At 62.4% G+C, this 17041-nt stretch overlaps 1 protein-coding gene across 1 annotated transcript in view; it reads left to right on the top strand.

Moving 5' to 3' along the window:
• Nucleotides 1–17041, top strand: part of HUWE1 (HECT, UBA and WWE domain containing E3 ubiquitin protein ligase 1) — a 71291-nt gene that overhangs the window by 53676 nt on the left and 574 nt on the right. Inside the window, 18 exon segments of the mRNA XM_058822306.1 lie at nucleotides 819–1398; nucleotides 2265–2545; nucleotides 2547–2914; nucleotides 3910–4016; nucleotides 4108–4264; nucleotides 4938–5070; nucleotides 5709–5911; nucleotides 6646–6773; nucleotides 7543–7630; nucleotides 8434–8601; nucleotides 8744–8989; nucleotides 10069–10186; nucleotides 10268–10408; nucleotides 11985–12272; nucleotides 13285–13390; nucleotides 14871–14988; nucleotides 15059–15240; nucleotides 15944–16134. Of these exon segments, the coding sequence (XP_058678289.1) occupies nucleotides 819–1398; nucleotides 2265–2545; nucleotides 2547–2914; nucleotides 3910–4016; nucleotides 4108–4264; nucleotides 4938–5070; nucleotides 5709–5911; nucleotides 6646–6773; nucleotides 7543–7630; nucleotides 8434–8601; nucleotides 8744–8989; nucleotides 10069–10186; nucleotides 10268–10408; nucleotides 11985–12272; nucleotides 13285–13390; nucleotides 14871–14988; nucleotides 15059–15240; nucleotides 15944–16134 (3603 nt within the window).

The raw sequence follows: 17041 nt of genomic DNA, 5'->3' as shown, positions 1-17041 counted from the left end.
GGTAAGGGGTGTCTGGGTCTGTTTGGGGTTGGTTTGGGGTCAGTTTTGGATCAATTGGGGTATAACCCAGGCCGGCAGGCAGCAGCGTGGACAGAGCAGTTTGGGGTCTTGTTTTGGGTCAGTTTAGGTCACTTTGGGGTCAGTTTTAGTCTGTTTGGGGTCAGTCTCGGCTGTCCCCCCAGGCCGGCAGGCAGCAGTGTGGACAGGGCAATTTTGGGTCAGTTTGGGGTCTCTTTTGGGCTGGTTTGGGGTCTGATTTTGGCCAGTTTGGGGTCTGTTTTGGGTCACTCCTGCCTATCCCCCATCCCCAGGCTGGTGGGCAGCAGCATGGACAGGCAATTTTCGGGTCAGTTTAGGTCAATTTGGGGTCAGTTTTAGTCAGTTTGGGGTCAGTCTCAGCTGTCCCCCCAGGCCAGCAGGCAGCAGCGTGGACAGGACAGTTCAGGGTCGGTCTGGGACTGGTTTAGTGCTCTGTTTTGGGTCATTTTGGGTCACTTTGGGTCACTCCTGCCTATCCCCCATCCCCAGGCCGGCAGCCAGCAGCGTGGACAGGGCAGTTTAGGGACAATTTGGGCTCTGTTTTGGGCCAGTTTGGGCTCTGGTTTGGGTCATTTTGGGGTCTGGTTTGGGCCAGTTTGGGGTCTGGTTTGGGCCAGTTTGGGGTCTGGTTTGGGTCATTTTGGGTCACTCCTGCCTATCCCCCCATCCCCAGGCCAGCTGGCAGCAGCGTGGACAGGGCAGTTTGGGGTCACTTTGGGGTCTGTTTTGGGTCTGTTTTGGGTCACTCTGGGTCACACTTGGCTATCCCCCACCCCCAGGCCGGCGGGCAGCAGCGTGGACAGCCTCCTCCGCCTCCGTGGGCGGCTCCTGCTGGACCACGAGGCTCTGTCCTGCCTGCTGGTGCTGCTGTTTGTGGACGAGCCCAAGCTGAACACGAGCCGCCTGCACCGCGTCCTGCGCAACCTCTGCTACCACGCTCCCACGCGGGGCTGGGTGGTGCGCAGCCTCCTGTCCATCCTGCAGCGCAGCAGCGAGAGCGAGCTGTGCCTCGAGACCCCTCGCGGGACCCCCGGCCCGGGCACGGAGGAGCGGCCGCGGGGCCGCGGAGGCGGCGGAGGCGGCGGAAGCCGCGCCGGGCCCGGCTCGGCCGCGGAGCCGCGCGGGCTGGACCTGCTGCACCGCATGGAGTCGCGCAGCTCCGGGCAGCTCTCGTGGCTCTCGGTGTCCATGGACGCCGCCTTGGGCTGCAGGACCAACATCTTCCAGATCCAGCGCGTGCCCGGGCGCAAGCACACGGAGAAACACGCGGCGGCCGCCGGCTCCGCCGTGCACATCCACCCGCAGGCCGCGCCCGTGGTGTGCCGGCACGTGCTGGACACCCTCATCCAGCTGGCCAAGGTGGGGCGATGGAGCGGGTTTGGGGCTCTTGGGGAACGTTAGTGGGTTTTTGGGAGGTTTCTTGGAAGGGTTTTGGCACGTTAAGGGGGGTTTTGGGCTCTTTGGGGAACGCTAGAGCCTGTTATTGGGTTTCTGGAAGGTTCCTTGACGGTATTTTGGCACTTTAAGAGGTGGTTTGGAGCTGATCAGGGGAAATTGGAGAACATAATTGGGTTTTTGGGAGGATTCTGGAAGGGTTTTGGCACGTTAAAGGGTGCTTCGGGGGAAATTGGGAAATGTTATTGGGTTTCTGGGAGGTTTCCTGAGGGGTTTTTGGCACGTTAAGGGGTGGTTTGGGGCTGTTCAGGGGAAATTGGAGAACAATATTGAGTTTCTGGGAGGTTCCTTGAGGGGTCTTGGTGTTTCTTCGGGACATTTTGGGGGGCACCAGGGCACATTAAGGGGTAGCTGGGCACCTCTGGGGGTCACTGGAGAAAGTGTGGGGGGCACTGGAACATTGATAGTGGAGCTGAGGGCCCCCCACACCTGGGAGTGCTTTGGGGGCAGGGGGAGGCACAACTGGGGTCCATTCCCCATATTTGGGGTCCATTCCCCATATTTGGGGTCCCTTCCCCATATTTGGGGTCCCTCCCAGGGGCACAGGGAGCATCACCTGGGGGGGGGGGGGATCCCCAAAACCTGTGGGGGTGACTGAAACCTCCTGGGATGGGGGCATAGGGGACTCTGGGGTGGTTTTGGGGTAGCTTTGGGGTAGTTTAGGGATGGTTTTGGGGCAGTTTTGGGGTAGTTTTGGGATGGTTTTGGGGTAGTTTTGGGATGGTTTTGGGGTCATCAGCCCCCCCTTAAAACCCCCTGTTCCCCTCCAGGTCTTCCCCAGCCACTTCACCCAACAACGAGGCCGAGACCCTGCCACCGACCCGGAGCGTGACCGCGGCCCCCCCAAATCCGGGGGCAGCCCTTGCCCTCCCCCACCACCCCCCCAAACCCCACCAGCACCCCCACCGCCTCCCCCCCCCACCACCGGCGCCCCCTCCCAATCCCTGCCCCCCCAGTCCCAATCCGGCTCGCTGTCCACCGATTTTTGGGACCTGCTGGTCAAGCTGGACAACATGAACGTGAGCCGGAAGGGGAAGGGGTCGGCGCGGGCGGGGGGCGGCGGGGGGGGGTCCCGAGCCCGAGGCGGCCGGGGGGGGCCTGGAGGCGTCGCCCCTGGGGCAGCTGATGAACATGCTGTCGCACGGCGTCATCCGGCGCAGCCCCCTCCTCACCGAGAAGCTGCTGCGCCTCCTGTCCCTCATCTCCATCGCCCTCCCCGAGGGGGGCAAGGCCGGCGAGGGGGGGGCAGCGCCCCAGAACGGAGCCCCCGCCCCCCCCGCGCCCGCCCCGCCCGCTGCAGGGGGGGGGACAGGGACGGGGACGGGGACAGGGGCGGGGACAGCGCCCGGGAGCCCCCCGGGACAGGGGGGAAACGGAGGAGGAGGAGGAGGAGGAGCGGCCGCGGCTGGAGGAACTGCGGGTGAGTGTGGGGATGGGGACAGAGGGACAGGGGGAAGGGGATTAGGGATGGGGACATGGGGATGGGGATGGGGACAGGGGGACAGGGATGGGGACAGGTGGTTGGAGGATGGGACAGGGGATGGGGACAGGTGGATGAGGCCTGGGACAGGGACAGGGGGATGAGGATGGGAACAGGGGGACAGGGGTGGGGAGATGGGACGTGGGGATGGGGACAAGGATGGGGACAGAGGGACAGTGATGGGGATGGGATGGGGGGGCAGGGATGGGGACAGGGAACAGGGATGGGGATAAGGGGACAGGGATAGGGACAGGGGACAGGGGGATATGTCGTGTGAACACGTAGACAGATGGGATATGGGGACAGGGAGACAGGAACAGGGGGACAGGGATGGGAATGGGAACAGGGGGCATGGATGGTGACAGGGAGATGGAGACAGGGATAGGGATGGGGATGGGGACAGGGATGAGGATGGGGACAGGGGAATGGGGGCTGGGATGAGGACAGGGATGGAAGCAGAGGGACAGGGATGGGGAGAGGGATAGGGGGATGGGGGCTGGGACAGGGTTGGGGACAGGGAGGGGGACAGGGATGGGGACAGGGGGTTATGTGGTGTGAACACAGAGACAGGGATGGGATATGGGGACGGGGACATGGAGCGGGCACATACGGGACATAGGAACAGGGGGACTGGGGTGGGATGTGGCAACAGGGACAAGGGTGGGAACATGGGGATGGGGACATGGGGACAGGTGAGAGCACTGGGATGCAGAGGGGGACATGGGGATGGGGACGTGGGAACAGGAGTGGGACGTGAGGACAGGGACAGGGATGGGACACAGATAGGACATGGATGGGATGCAGTGCCAGGATGGGACATGGTGACAGGGACGCAGGGGGTCACAACAGACACAGGGTGAGGTGGGTGGTGATGGCCTCGGTGGCATCTCCCACCCACTGCCACCACCCCACCACCATGTCCCCGCTGTCCCCAGCCCCTGCCAAGAGCTCCAAGTCCCCTGCCAAGGTCCCCGAGGGTGGCTCCGACCCCCGGCTGGCGGCCACGGGCCTGACCGAGAGCCAGCTCCAGCTCTCCGTGGAGGTACCGGGGGGTGCTGGGCTGGGCACGGGGGGTGTCCTGCTGTCCCCTGCCGTCCCCAGGTGTCCCCAACCCTCCTGTGTGTCCCCCCCAGGTGCTGACGTCGCACTCGTGCTCGGAGGAGGGGCTGGAGGACGCGGCCAATGTCCTGCTGCAGCTGTCGCGGGGGGACGCGGGGACGCGGGACACGGTGCTGCGGCTGCTGCTCAGCGGGGCCCGGCAGCTGGGGGGGGCCCTGTGCCGCCAGATCGGTGAGGGGGGGCCCTGTGTCACCAGATTGGTGAGGGGTGGGCTCTGTGTCACCAGATTGGTGAGGGGGGGGCTCTGTGTCACCAGATCGGTGAGGGGTGGGCTCTGTGTCACCAAATTGGTGAGGGGGGGGGGGGGGGGGGTGGTCCGGGGGGGGACCCTGTGTCACCAGATCGGTGAGGGGTGGGCTCTGTGTCACCAAATTGGTGAGAGGGGGTCCTTGTGTCACTAAATTGGTGAGGGGGGACCCTGTGTCACCAAATGGGTGAGGGGGGGGTCCTGTGTCACCAGATTGGTGAGGGGTGGGCTCTGTGTCACCAGATCAATGAGAGAGGGTCCTGGGGGGGGGGTTCTGAATCACCAAAATGCTGAGGGAGGGGTCCTGGGGGGGGCTCTGTGTCACCAGATTGGTGAGGGAGGGGGCCCTGTGTCACCAGATCAATGAGGGAGGGTCCTGGGGCGGGGGGTTCTGAGCCACCAAAATGCTGAGGGAGGGGTCTGGGAGGGGATCCTGTGCCACCAGAGTGATAAGGGGGGGGGCTCCTCTGTGAGAGGGGGTTTTGGAGAGGATCTGGGCCACCAGGCCAGTGTGGGGAGTCCCAGGTGGGCAGGCTGGGGGTACCCAGTGGTCAGTGGGTGGTCAGCAGAGTCCCAGCCCGTGTCTGTCCCCCCCAGGGACGCTGCTGGCCGAGCTCCGTGAGTACAACCTGGAGCAGCAGCGGCGGGCGCAGCTCGAGGCGCCGTCCCCCGAGGGGCTCCCCGAGGAGCAGCCCCCCAGCGCCAAGCTCAAGGGCAAAATGCAGAGCCGGTGAGTGCCCGCTGACCCTGGGGCCTGGCGTGGCTGCTGGCCCTGTCCTGGGCACCACTGACCCTTCCTGTCCCTGTCCTGGGTGTCGCTGACCCCTCCTGTCCCTGTCCTGGGCATGGTGGCACCCCCTGTCCCTGTCTGGGGTCACTGTTGATGACCGCTGTGCCACCATTCCCCGTTGTCCCCACTGCAGACCACTGTCCTGCAATTCATCCTGGTCCTGCTGATGACCACTCCTCGTTGTCCCCGCTGATGACCACTGCCCATTCCTGCTGGTCTCCAGCGATGACCACTCCCTGCTGTCCCTGCTGATGACCACTGCCCACTCCCCCTGGTCCTACTGATGACCATTCCCCCTTGTCTCCACCATTGACCGCTCCCCCCTGTCCCCACTCATGACCACTGCCCATTCCCCCTGGTCCCACTGATGACCACTTCCCATTGTTCCCACTGATGACCACTCCCTGTTGTCCCTTTTGATGACCACTGCCCACTCCCCCTTGTCCCTGCTGATGACCACTGCCCATTCTGGTCTCCACCAATGACCGCTCCCTATTGCCCCACTGATGACCACTGCCCGCTCCCCGCTGCTGACCGCTGTCCCTGCCGTTCCCCCTGACCCCTGTCCTGTCCCCCAGGTTCGACACGGCCGAGAGCGTGGTCATCGTGGCGTCGCAGAAGCGCGCCCTGGGCGGGCGGGAGCTGCAGCTGCCCTCCATGTCTGTGCTGACCTCCAAGACGTCCACGCAGCGCTTCTTCCTGCGCGTGCTGCAGGTCATCATCCAGCTGCGCGACGACACGCGCCGGGCGCACCGCAAGGCCAAGCAGCCCGGCCGGCTGGGTAAGGGCCGCTCCGGCCGCCGCCATGACCGCTGACTGCTGACCGCTGACCGTTGTCCACGCTGACTGCTGTCCATGCTGACTGACCGCTGACTGCTGTCGGTGCTGCCCACTGACCACTGTCCATGCTGACTTACTGCTGAGCATGCTGACCACTGGCTGTGCTGACTGACCGCTGCCCACTAGCTGTGCTCACTGACCGCTGACTGCTGTCCATACTGACTGACCGCTGACCACTGTCCGTGCTGACTGATCGCTATCTGCACTGACCGCTGCCCGCTGTGTGCTCACTGGCCATGCTGACTGCTGTCTATTGTCTGTGCTGACCGCTGGCCATGCTGACTGACCGCTGGCTGTGCTGACTGACCGCTGGCCGTGCTGACTGACCGCTGTCTGTGCTGACTGCCGACCGCTGTCTATTGTCCGTGCTGGGTGACCACTGTCCATGCTGACTGACCGCTGTCTGTGCTGACTGACTGCTGACCGCTGTCTATTGTCCGTGCTGGGTGACCACTGTCTGTGCTGACTTACTGCTGAGCATGCTGACCGCTGGCTGTGCTGACTGACCGCTGTCCATGCTGACTTACTGCTGACTATACTGATCGCTGTCCATGCTGACTGACCACTGGCCGTGCTGACTGACCACTGGCCGTGCTGACTGTCCGCTGTCCGTGCTGACTGACCGCTGACCACTGTCCGTGCTGCCCACTGACCGCTGTCCCCGTGTGTCCGCAGGCGCCGCGGGGCTGGGGGCGGCCGGCAGCATCCAGGCCGCCGTCCGGCAGCTGGAGGCCGAGGCCGACGCCATCATACAAATGGTACGTGAGGGCCAGAGGGCCCGGAGGCGGCAGCAGGGAGACACGGTTAGCACGGCCGCCTTCCTCCACCCTGCCCTGCTCTTCCTCCCTCCCGCTCCTGTGTGCCCTGCCCCGGCCTCTTCGGCCTCCTCCTCGTCATCCTCACCCCCTCCTTGTCACCCTCCTCATCCTCAACCCCTCCTCGTCATCCTCACCCCCTCTTCACCATCCCCATCATCCTCACTCCCTCCTCATCATCCTCACCCCCTCCTCGTCACCCTCATCCCCTCCTCATCGCCCTCATCATCCTCACCCCTTCCTCCTCATCATCCCAATCATCCTCTCCTCCTCATCATCCTCACCCCCTCCTCATCATTCTCATCATCCTCACTCCCTCCTCAGCCCCCTCATCCTCATCCCTCCCCTTCCTCCATCCCTCCTCACCCTCCTCGTCTTCCCTTTTCCTCCTCCTGCCCCCTCATCTTCATCCTCTCACCCCTCACCCTCCTCAGCCTCCTCATCCTCGTTCTCCCATCCCCTCCTCATCCTCTTCCCCTCCCCTCCTGCCCCCACTCCCCCACTGCCTTCCTCCTGCTCGTCCCCATCATCACCCTCACCTTCCTCTTCATCATCCTCATTCTCCTTCATCCTCTTCCGTCTTCATCATCCTCCCCCTCCTTGCCCCCTCCCTCCTCCTCCTCTTCCTCCCTCTCCCCATCCCCCTCCCGCTTCTCCCCAGTCCCCCCCATGTTTGGGGGTCCCCCCGGCCCGGGGGGGCTCTGGGGGCTCCCCCGGGGGGGTCCCGGCCCCCTAAAGCCGCCGCCGTCCCCCCCAGTCGGAGGCCGGGCCCGCGGACGCCGTCCCCCGGCGCGAGGAGTCGCCCATGGACGTGGACCAGCCCTCGCCCGCGGCGCAGGACGTGGGTGAGAACCCCCCCAGTACGGCCCAGTGCCAACCAGTGCCACCCCAGTCACCTCCCAGTGCTGCCCAGTGCCACTCCAGTCACCCTCCAGTACGACCCAGTGCCACCCAGTCACCTCCCAGTGCTGCTCATTCACCCTCCAGTACGGCCCAGTGCCACCCCAGTCACTCTCCAGTGCTGCCCAGTCACCCTCCAGTATGGCCCAGTGCCACCCAGTCACCTCCCAGTGCCACCCAGTCACCCTCCAGTACGACCCAGTGCCACCCAGTACAGCCCAGTTGCCCCCCCCCATTGTCACCCAGTCACCCCCAGTGCCAGCACTGGGGTCATCCCCCCTCCCTGGGCTGGTGCTGGTCCAGGGCCATCCCAGTGTCACTGCTGGGGGTGGTACTGGTGGGGTTGGGTGGCACTGGTTGGGTGGCATTGGTCGTGTTGGGTGGCATTGGGTGGGTGTCACTGGTGGGGTGACACTGGTTGGGCAGGTGGCACTGGTGGGATGGCACTGGTCACATTGGGTGGCACTGTTGGGGTGTCACTGGTTGGGTGTCACTGTTGTGGTGTCACCGCTCATGTTGGAGTGGCACTGTTGGGGTGTCACTGTTCACAGTGGGTGTCACTGTTGGGGTGTCACTGTTGGGGTGTCACTGTTGGGGTGTCACTGTTGGGGTGTCACTGTTCACAGTGGGTGTCACTGCTGGGGTGTCACTGTTGGGGTGTCACTATGGGGGTGTCACTGCTGGGGTGTCATTGCTGGGGTGTCACCGCTCACACAGCCATGTCCTGACCGTGTCCCCCCCTCCCCAGGCCCCGAGGCCGCGCAGGGCGGTGACCGGGACAGGGACAGGGACAGGGAGGAGCGGCCCCCGGAGCTGCCCCTGCTGAGCGAGCAGCTGAGCCTGGACGAGCTGTGGGACATGCTGGGGGAGTGCCTCAAGGAGCTCGAGGAGTCCCACGACCAGCACGCCGTGCTCGGTGCGTGTCCCCTCCCTGTCCCCTGCCCCCTGCCACCACCGCTCCTGTCCCTGCGCTGTCCCCACACTGCCCCCATGCTGTCCCTACCCTGTCCCCGTGCTGTCCCCTGCCCCACGCCACCACTGTCCCCGTTGTCCCCCAGTTCTGCAGCCGGCCGTCGAGGCGTTTTTCCTGGTGCACGCCACGGAGCGCGAGAGCCGGCCGCCGGTGCGGGACACGCGGGAGAGCCAGCTGGCACACATCAAGGACGAGCCACCCCCGCTGTCCCCTGCGCCCCTCACCCCTGCCACCCCCTCCGCCCTGGACCCCTTCTTCTCCCGGGAGCCCTCGGCCATGCACATCTCGGCCAGCCTGCCCCCGGACACGCAGAAATTCCTGCGCTTCGCCGGTGAGCTGAGGGGCTGCACGGGGGGCTTGGGAAAGTGGGGAAGGGGATTGGGAGTGTGGGGAGGGGGTTTGGGAAAGTGGGGAGGGGGATTGGGAGTGTGGGGAGGGGGTTTGGGGGGGCTGGAAGGGGCCCTGGGGGTATTGGAGGGAGCTTTGAGAGAGTTTAGGGAGTGGAGAAGGGGATTGGGAGTGTGGGGAAGTAGTTTGGGGGGGCTGGAAGGGGCACTGGGGGGTATTGGAGGGAGCTTTTGGGCAGCTTAGGGGATGGAGAAGGGGTTTGTAAGTGTGGGGAGGGGGTTTGTAAGTGTGGGGAGGGGATTTGCGGGGGCTGGAAGGGGCACTGGGGGTATTGGAGGGAGCTCTGGGGGAGCTCAAGGTGTGGAGAAGGGGATTGGGAGTGTGGGGAGGGGGTTTGGGGGGGCTGGAAGGGTCTGAGAGAGGGACTTGGGGGTATTGGAGGCAGTTTTGGGGCAGTTTAGGGGATTGAGAAGGGTTTGGGGAGTTTGAGGAGGGGGTTTGGAAGTGTGGGGAGGGGGTTTGAGGGGGCTGGAAGGGGCACTGGGGGTATTGGAGGAAGCTTTGGGAGAGCTTAGGGTGTGGAGAAGGGGATTGGGAGTGTGGGGAGGGGGTTTGGGGGGGCTCGGAAGGGCACCTGGGGGGGCTTCACGGGGAGATTTGGGGTTTGGGAAAGTGGGGAAGGGGATTGGGAGTGTGGGGAGGGGGTTTGGAGGGATTTGAGAGGGGTTTTGGGGATATTGGGGAGGGAAAATTTGGGGGATTTTTGGACTCCTCAAGTTTTTGGAAAAGGGGAATTTGAGGAATGATGAATTTGGGGGATTTTTGAGCTCCTCAAGTCTTTGGAAAAGGGGAATTTGGGAATGGTGAATTTGGGGAATTTTTCACCCCCTCAACACTCTCGGGTCGGTGCCACCCAAGAACGAGGCCACCAACGGGTGTTTGTCCCCAAACTCTGATGGGGACAAACCTCCCCTCCTGAATCACCACAACCACAGGGCATTTTAAAAGGAGGGGTTCCCCTATTTGAGGACACCCCCAAACCCCTTTTTCCCCCCTCCCCAGAGACCCACCGGACGGTGCTGAACCAGATCCTGCGGCAATCCACCACTCACCTGGCCGACGGCCCCTTCGCCGTGCTGGTCGATTACATCCGCGTGCTGGACTTCGACGTCAAGCGCAAGTTCGTGGGGTTTGGGGGCTTCCCGGGATGGGGGTCCCAGGGGTCCCACAGCCCCTGACACCCCCTTTTTGCCCCGGCCAGGTATTTCAGGCAGGAGCTGGAGCGCCTGGACGAGGGGCTGCGCAAGGAGGACATGGCCGTGCACGTGCGGCGCGATCACGTCTTCGAGGACTCGTACCGGGAGCTGCACCGCAAATCCCCCGAGGAGATGAAAAATCGACTGTGAGAGCGCTGGGGACGCCCCAAAATATCCCCTGGGGACCCTAAAATAGCTTCTGGGAACCCCAAAATATGTCCTGGGCACCTCAAAATATCCCTGGAATATCCTAAATATCCTTTGGGATACTCAGAATACACCTGGAATATCCAAAATATCCCCTGGGATATCCAAAATATCCCCTGGGATGTCCAGAATATCCCCTGGGAACCCTAAAATAGCTTCTGGGAACCCCAAAAAATGTCCTGGGCACCCCAGAATATCCCTGGAATATCCTTTGAGATATTCAGAATATGCCTGGGATGTCCAAAATATCCCTTGGGATGTCCAAAATATCCCTGGAATATCCAAAATATCCCCTGGGAACCCTAAAATATCCCCTGGGATATCCAAAATATCTCCTGGGAACCCTAAAATAGCTTCTGGGAACCCCAAAATGTCCCCTGGGCACCACAGAATATCCCTGGAATATCCTAAATATCCTTTGGGATACTCAGAATACACCTGGGATATCCAAAATATCCCCTGGGATGTCCAAAATATCCCCTGAGCACCCCAAAATATCCCTGGGATGTCCTAAATATCCCTTGTGACACTGTAAATATAACTGGGTTACCCCTAAAAACACCTTCAGACCCCCTAATTCCCCCCAAAACCACCTCCACCTTTCCCCAACTCCCACTCCCACCCCTCCTAACCCCCCAATTTTCCCCCAAAACCACCTCCATCCTCTCCAAACTCCCCCAAAACCCCCAATTTCCCCCAAAACCACCTCCAGCCTCCCCAAATCCTCTCTCTTGGTCTCCCTAACCCCCAAATTCCTCCCCAATTTCCCCCAAAACTACCTCCAAACTCCCCAAATCCCCCCAAAACCCCCTTGACTCTCCCCAAACCCCCTCTCCCACCCCCCCAACCCCCCAATTCCCCCAAAACCCCCTCCATCCTCCCCAAACCCCCTTTCCCACCCCAATTAACCCCCAAACCCTCCTCTATCCCCCCTAATTCTCCCCAAAGCCCCCTCCAAACCCCCAATTTCCCCCAAAACCACCTCCAGCCTCCCCAAATCCCCCCAAAACCACCTCCAAACCCCAAAATTCCTCCCCAATTTCTCCCCAAACCCCCCAAAACCCCCTCCATCCTCCCCAAACTCCCCCAAAACCACCTCCACTCTCCCCAAATCCTCCCAAAACCACCTCCACTCTCCCCAAATCCTCCCAAAACCACCTCCAAACCCCAAAATTCCTCCCCAATTTCTCCCCAAACCCCCCAAAACCCCCTCCATCCTCCCCAAACTGCCCCAAAACCACCTCCACTCTCCCCAAACTCCCCCAAAACCACCTCCACTCTCCCCAAATCCTCCCAAAACCACCTCCTCTCTACCCAAACCCCTTCTCCCAGCCCCCTGATCTCCCAATTTCCCTCAAAACCACCTTCATCCTCCCCAAACCCCCTCACACAAACACCTCCCCACCCCCAATTTCCCCCAAACCGCCTCCAAAGCATCCAAAACCACCTCCAAACGCCCCAATTTCCCCCAAAACCCCCTTCACCCTCCCCTAACCCCCCCAGTTTGCCCCCCAGGTACATCGTGTTCGAGGGCGAGGAGGGCCAGGACGCCGGGGGGCTGCTGCGGGAGTGGTACATGATCATCTCCCGCGAGATGTTCAACCCCATGTACGCCCTGTTCCGCACGTCGCCCGGCGACCGCGTCACCTACACCATCAACCCCTCGTCCCACTGCAACCCCAACCACCTGAGCTACTTCAAGTTCGTGGGCAGGATCGTGGCCAAGGCCGTCTACGACAACCGGCTGCTGGAGTGCTACTTCACGCGCTCCTTCTACAAACACATCCTGGGCAAGTCCGTGCGGTAAGGGCCGAGCCACGGTGGCCTGGGGGGTGTTTGTGGGGTTTGGGGTTGTGTTTGTGGAGTTTAGGGTTGTGTTTGTGGGGTTGTGTTTGTGGGGTTGTGTTTGTGGGGTTGTGTTTGTGGGGTGTGGGGTTGTGTTTGTGGGGTTTGGGGGGTGTTTGTGGGGTGTGGGGTTGTGTTTGTAGGGTTTGTGGTTGTGTTTGTGGGGTTTGGGGGGTGTTTGTGGGGTTTGGGGTTGTGTTTGTGGGGTGTGGGGTTGTGTTTGTGGGGTGTGGGGTTGTGTTTGTGGGGTGTGGGGAGTGTTTGTGGGGTGTGGGGGTGTTTGTAGGGTTTGTGTTTGTGGGGTTGTGTTTGTGGGGTGTGGGGTTGCGTTTGTGGGGTGTGGGGTTGTGTTTGTGGGGTGTGGGGAGCTGTTTATGGGGTGATGGAGCTCCTCACAGGAGGGTGGGATTGCATTTATGGGGTGTGGGGGGGTATTTGGGGGGTATGGGGGTGTTTGTGGGGGGTGGGAGCTGTTTATGGGGTGATGGAGCCCCTCACAGAGGGTGGGATTGCATTTATGGGGTTTGGGACTGTGTTTGTGGGGTGTGGGAGCTGTTCATGGGGTGCTGGAGCCCTTCAGAGGGGCGTGAGATGGCATTTATGGGGTGCTGGAGCTATTTGTGGGGTGCTGGACCCCCTTCAAAGGTTTGGAGTCATTTATGGGGTGCTGGAGCCCCTCAGAGGGGGGTGGGACGGCATTTGTGGCATGTGGGGCTGCATTTAGGGGGTGCTGGATCCCCTGGGAGAGCATTTGAGCCATTTGTGGGGTGCTGGACCCCATTAGAGGGGGGTGGGACTGTATTTATGGGGTTCTACACCCCTGGCACAGTCTGATCCAGATTTGGGGCTCCCCACCAGGGTCTGACCCCATTTTTGGGGCTCTCCAGCAGGGTCTGACCCTGTTTTGGGGCTCCCCATGGTTTCTGACCCCATTTTTGGGGCGCTGTCCCCCCATTTTTGGCCCCCCCAGGTACACGGACATGGAGAGCGAGGACTATCACTTCTACCAGGGCCTCGTGTACCTGCTGGAGAACGACGTCTCCACGCTGGGCTACGACCTCACCTTCAGCACTGAGGTGGGGACCCCCAAAACTGGCACTGGGACCCCCAAAACCAGCACCGGGACCCCTGGGACCCCCAAAACCAGCACTGGGACCCCCAAAACCAACACCAGGACCCCCAAAACCAGCATCGGGACCCCCTCGGGACCCCCCAAAAGTACCAAAGGCAGAGGGACCCCCAAGAGCACAGGGACACCCCCAGGAACCTCTGAGAGCACAGGGACCCCCAAAACCAGCACTGGGACCCCTGGGACCCCCAAAACCAGCACTGGGACCCCCAAAACCAGCAGTGGGACCCCCTCGGGACCCCCCAAAAGTACCAAAGGCAGAGGGACCCCCAAGAGCACAGGGACACCCCCATGACCCCCAAAAGCACCAGGACCCCCCTGAAGGCATAAGAACCCCCCAAAACCAACATCAGGACCCCCAAAACCAGCACCAGGACCCCCTTGGGACTCCCCAAAAGTACCAAAGGCAGAGGGGGACCCCCAAGAGCACTTGGACACCCCCAGGACCATGGGGACACCCCCAGGAACCCCTGAGAGCACGGGAACACCCCCATGACCCCCCAAAAGCACCAGGACCCCCCCAAAGGCACAAGGACCCCCCAAAACCAGCACTGGGGGTCCTCAGCTGCCCCTGGAGGGTCCCATGTGCCACAGAGGGGTCCCTCCCCTCCTGGGGTGTCCCCTTGGTTTGGGGGTGTCCCTGGGGTGTCCCCTCACTCCTCACACCCCCAGGGGTGACACCCTCCCATCCTGGGGACCTGTTCTGTGACCTGGTGGCGCCTCAGGTTCAGAAGTTCAGGGTGTGTGAGGTTCAGGGATGTCCCCTCTGTGTCCTGGTGACCCCCTCACCCCTCCCTGTTCTCCCCAGGTGAACAAATTTGGGGAGTTTGAGGTTCCCCAGGTGCAGGAATTTGGGGTGTTTGAGGCTCAGGAATGTCCCCTCATGTCCCCACACCCTGCTCACCCCCTTGTCCCCCCCCAGGTGCAGGAATTCGGGGTGTTTGAGGTTCCCCAGGTGCAGGAATTTGGGGTGTTTGAGGCTCAGGGATGTCCCCCCCATGTCCCCACTCCCTGCTAACCCCCCTGAGCTCCTCTGGTGAACAAATTTGGGATGTTTGAGGTTCCCCAGGTGCAGGAATTTGGGGTGTTTGAGATTCAGAAATGTCCCCCCCATATCCCCACACCCTGCTGACCTCCCCCATGCCCCCCCCCAGGTTCAGGAATTGGGGGTGTACAAGGTTCAGGAATGTCCCCACACCCTGATGACCCCCCAGATGCAGGAATTTGGGGTATTTGAGGCTCAGTAATATCCCCATGCTCTGCTGACCCCCCCGTGCCCCACCAGGTGCAGGAATTCGGGGAGTTTGAGGTCCAGGAATGTCCCCCCCATTTCCCCACACCCTGCTGACACCCCCAGTTGCAGGAATTTGGGGATTTTGAGGCTCAGGAATATCCCCACACCCTGATGAGCCCCTGTCCCCCTCCAGGTTCAGGAATTCGGGGTGTGCGAGGTGCGGGATCTGAAGCCCAACGGGGCCAACGTGCTGGTGACGGAGGAGAACAAGAAGGAGTACGTGCACCTCGTGTGCCAGATGCGCATGACCGGTGAGCACCGGGGCTGGGGCGACTCTGGGGGGGCTCCCAGGACCCTCCTGACCCCCCCAAAATCCCGCAGGAGCCATCAGGAAGCAGCTGGCGGCGTTCCTGGAAGGTTTCTACGAGATCATCCCCAAGCGCCTCATCTCCATCTTCACGGAGCAGGAGCTGGAGCTGCTCATCTCGGGGCTGCCCACCATCGACATCGACGACCTCAAGGCCAACACCGAGTACCACAAGTACCAGGGCAACTCCATCCAGGTGGGGCTGGGGTCCTGGGGGGGTCCTGGGGGGGTCTCGGGCGATTTCAGGAGGTCTTGGGGTGATCTCAGGGGGTCCTGGGGGCATTTCAGGGGGTTCTGGGAGGGTTCAGGGTACCAGGGCAACTCCATCCAGGTGGGGCTGGGTCCTGGGGGCCTTTCAGGGGGTCCGGGGGGGGGTCTCAGGGGATTCTGGGGCTATCTCGGGGAGTTCTGGGGGGATTTCAGTGGGTTCCAGGGGGGTCTTGGGTACCAGGCCAACTCCATCCAGGTGGGGCGGGGTCCTGGGGGGTTTCAGGGGAGATTTCAGGGGGTTCTGGGAGGGTTTCAGGGGGTTCTGAGAGGGTTCCGGGTACCAGGGCATCTCCATCCAGGTGGGGCTGGGTCCTGGGGGGTTTCAGGAGGGATTTCAGGAGGTCCTGGGGTGATCTCAGGGGGTTCTGGGGAAGTTTTGAGGGTTCTGGGGTGATTCTGGGTACCAGGGCAACTCCATCCAGGTGGGGCTGGCCCCTGGAGGGGTCCTGCAGGAATTTCAGGGTGTTCCAGGTGGATTTCAGGGGGTTCTGGGTACCAGGGCAACTCCATCCAGGTGGGGCTGGCACCTGGCAGGGATCATGGGGTATTCTGTGGGGTTCCAAGGGGTTCTGGGGGGATTTCAGGGAGTCCCAGCAGCTGACTGTCCCTGTCCCTGTCCCCGTGCCCAGATCCAGTGGTTCTGGCGTGCCCTGCGCTCCTTCGACCAGGCCGACCGCGCCAAGTTCCTGCAGTTCGTGACGGGCACGTCCAAGGTGCCCCTGCAGGGATTCGCCGCCCTCGAGGGCATGAACGGCATCCAGAAATTCCAGATCCACCGCGACGACCGCTCCACCGACCGGCTGCCCTCGGCACACACCTGGTATGGGGACATGGGGGGGACAGGGGGACACTGAGGGGACACAGGGACATGAGGGAACACAAGGACATGGGGGGGGACATGGGGACAGAGAGGGGACACCGACGACCTGCCCTCAGCACACACCTGGTGAGGGACACTGGGGACATGGGGACACTGAGCCCTGCCCTCGGCACCCACCTGGTGAGGGGACATGGGGGGAATGGGGACACTGGGGGGGACATGGGGACACAGGGACATGAGGGAACACAAGGACATGGGGACAGAGGGGGGACACCGACCGGCTGCCCTCAGCACACACCTGGTGAGGGACACTGGGGACATGGAGGGACATGGAGACACTGAGCCCTGCCCTCGGCACCCACCTGGTGAGGGACACTGGGGACATGGAGGGACATGGAGACACTGAGCCCTGCCCTTGGCACCCACCTGGTGAGGGGACATTGGGGACACTGGGAGGGACATGGGGACACGGGGGGGACACTGTCCGGCTGCCCTCGGCACACACCTGGGGAGGGACATGGGGGGACACGGGGGGACTTGGGGACACTGAGCCCTGCCCTCAGCACACACCTGGTGAGGGACACAGGGGGGGACATGGGGACACCAACCGGCTGCCCTCGGCACACTTAGTGAGGGACAGGGGGACACGGGGGGACATGGGGACACTGAACCCTGCCCTTGGCCCCACACCTGGTGAGGGGACATGGGGACACAGGCACGCGGACATGAGGAGGGGACACTGAGCGCTGTGCTGTCCCTCCAGCACACACCTGGCAAGGGGACATGGGGACACAGGGACATGGGGGGTGACAACCTGGTAAACAGCTGGTGAGGGGACATGGGAATACAGAGACAAGAGGACGTGAGGGGACACTGAGCACATAATCCCAGCACACACCTGGAATGG

Source organism: Ammospiza caudacuta, chromosome 32, assembly GCF_027887145.1.
Source record: "Ammospiza caudacuta isolate bAmmCau1 chromosome 32, bAmmCau1.pri, whole genome shotgun sequence".
Lineage (NCBI taxonomy): Eukaryota > Metazoa > Chordata > Aves > Passeriformes > Passerellidae > Ammospiza > Ammospiza caudacuta.
This window is presented reverse-complemented; position numbering and strand designations above follow the sequence as displayed.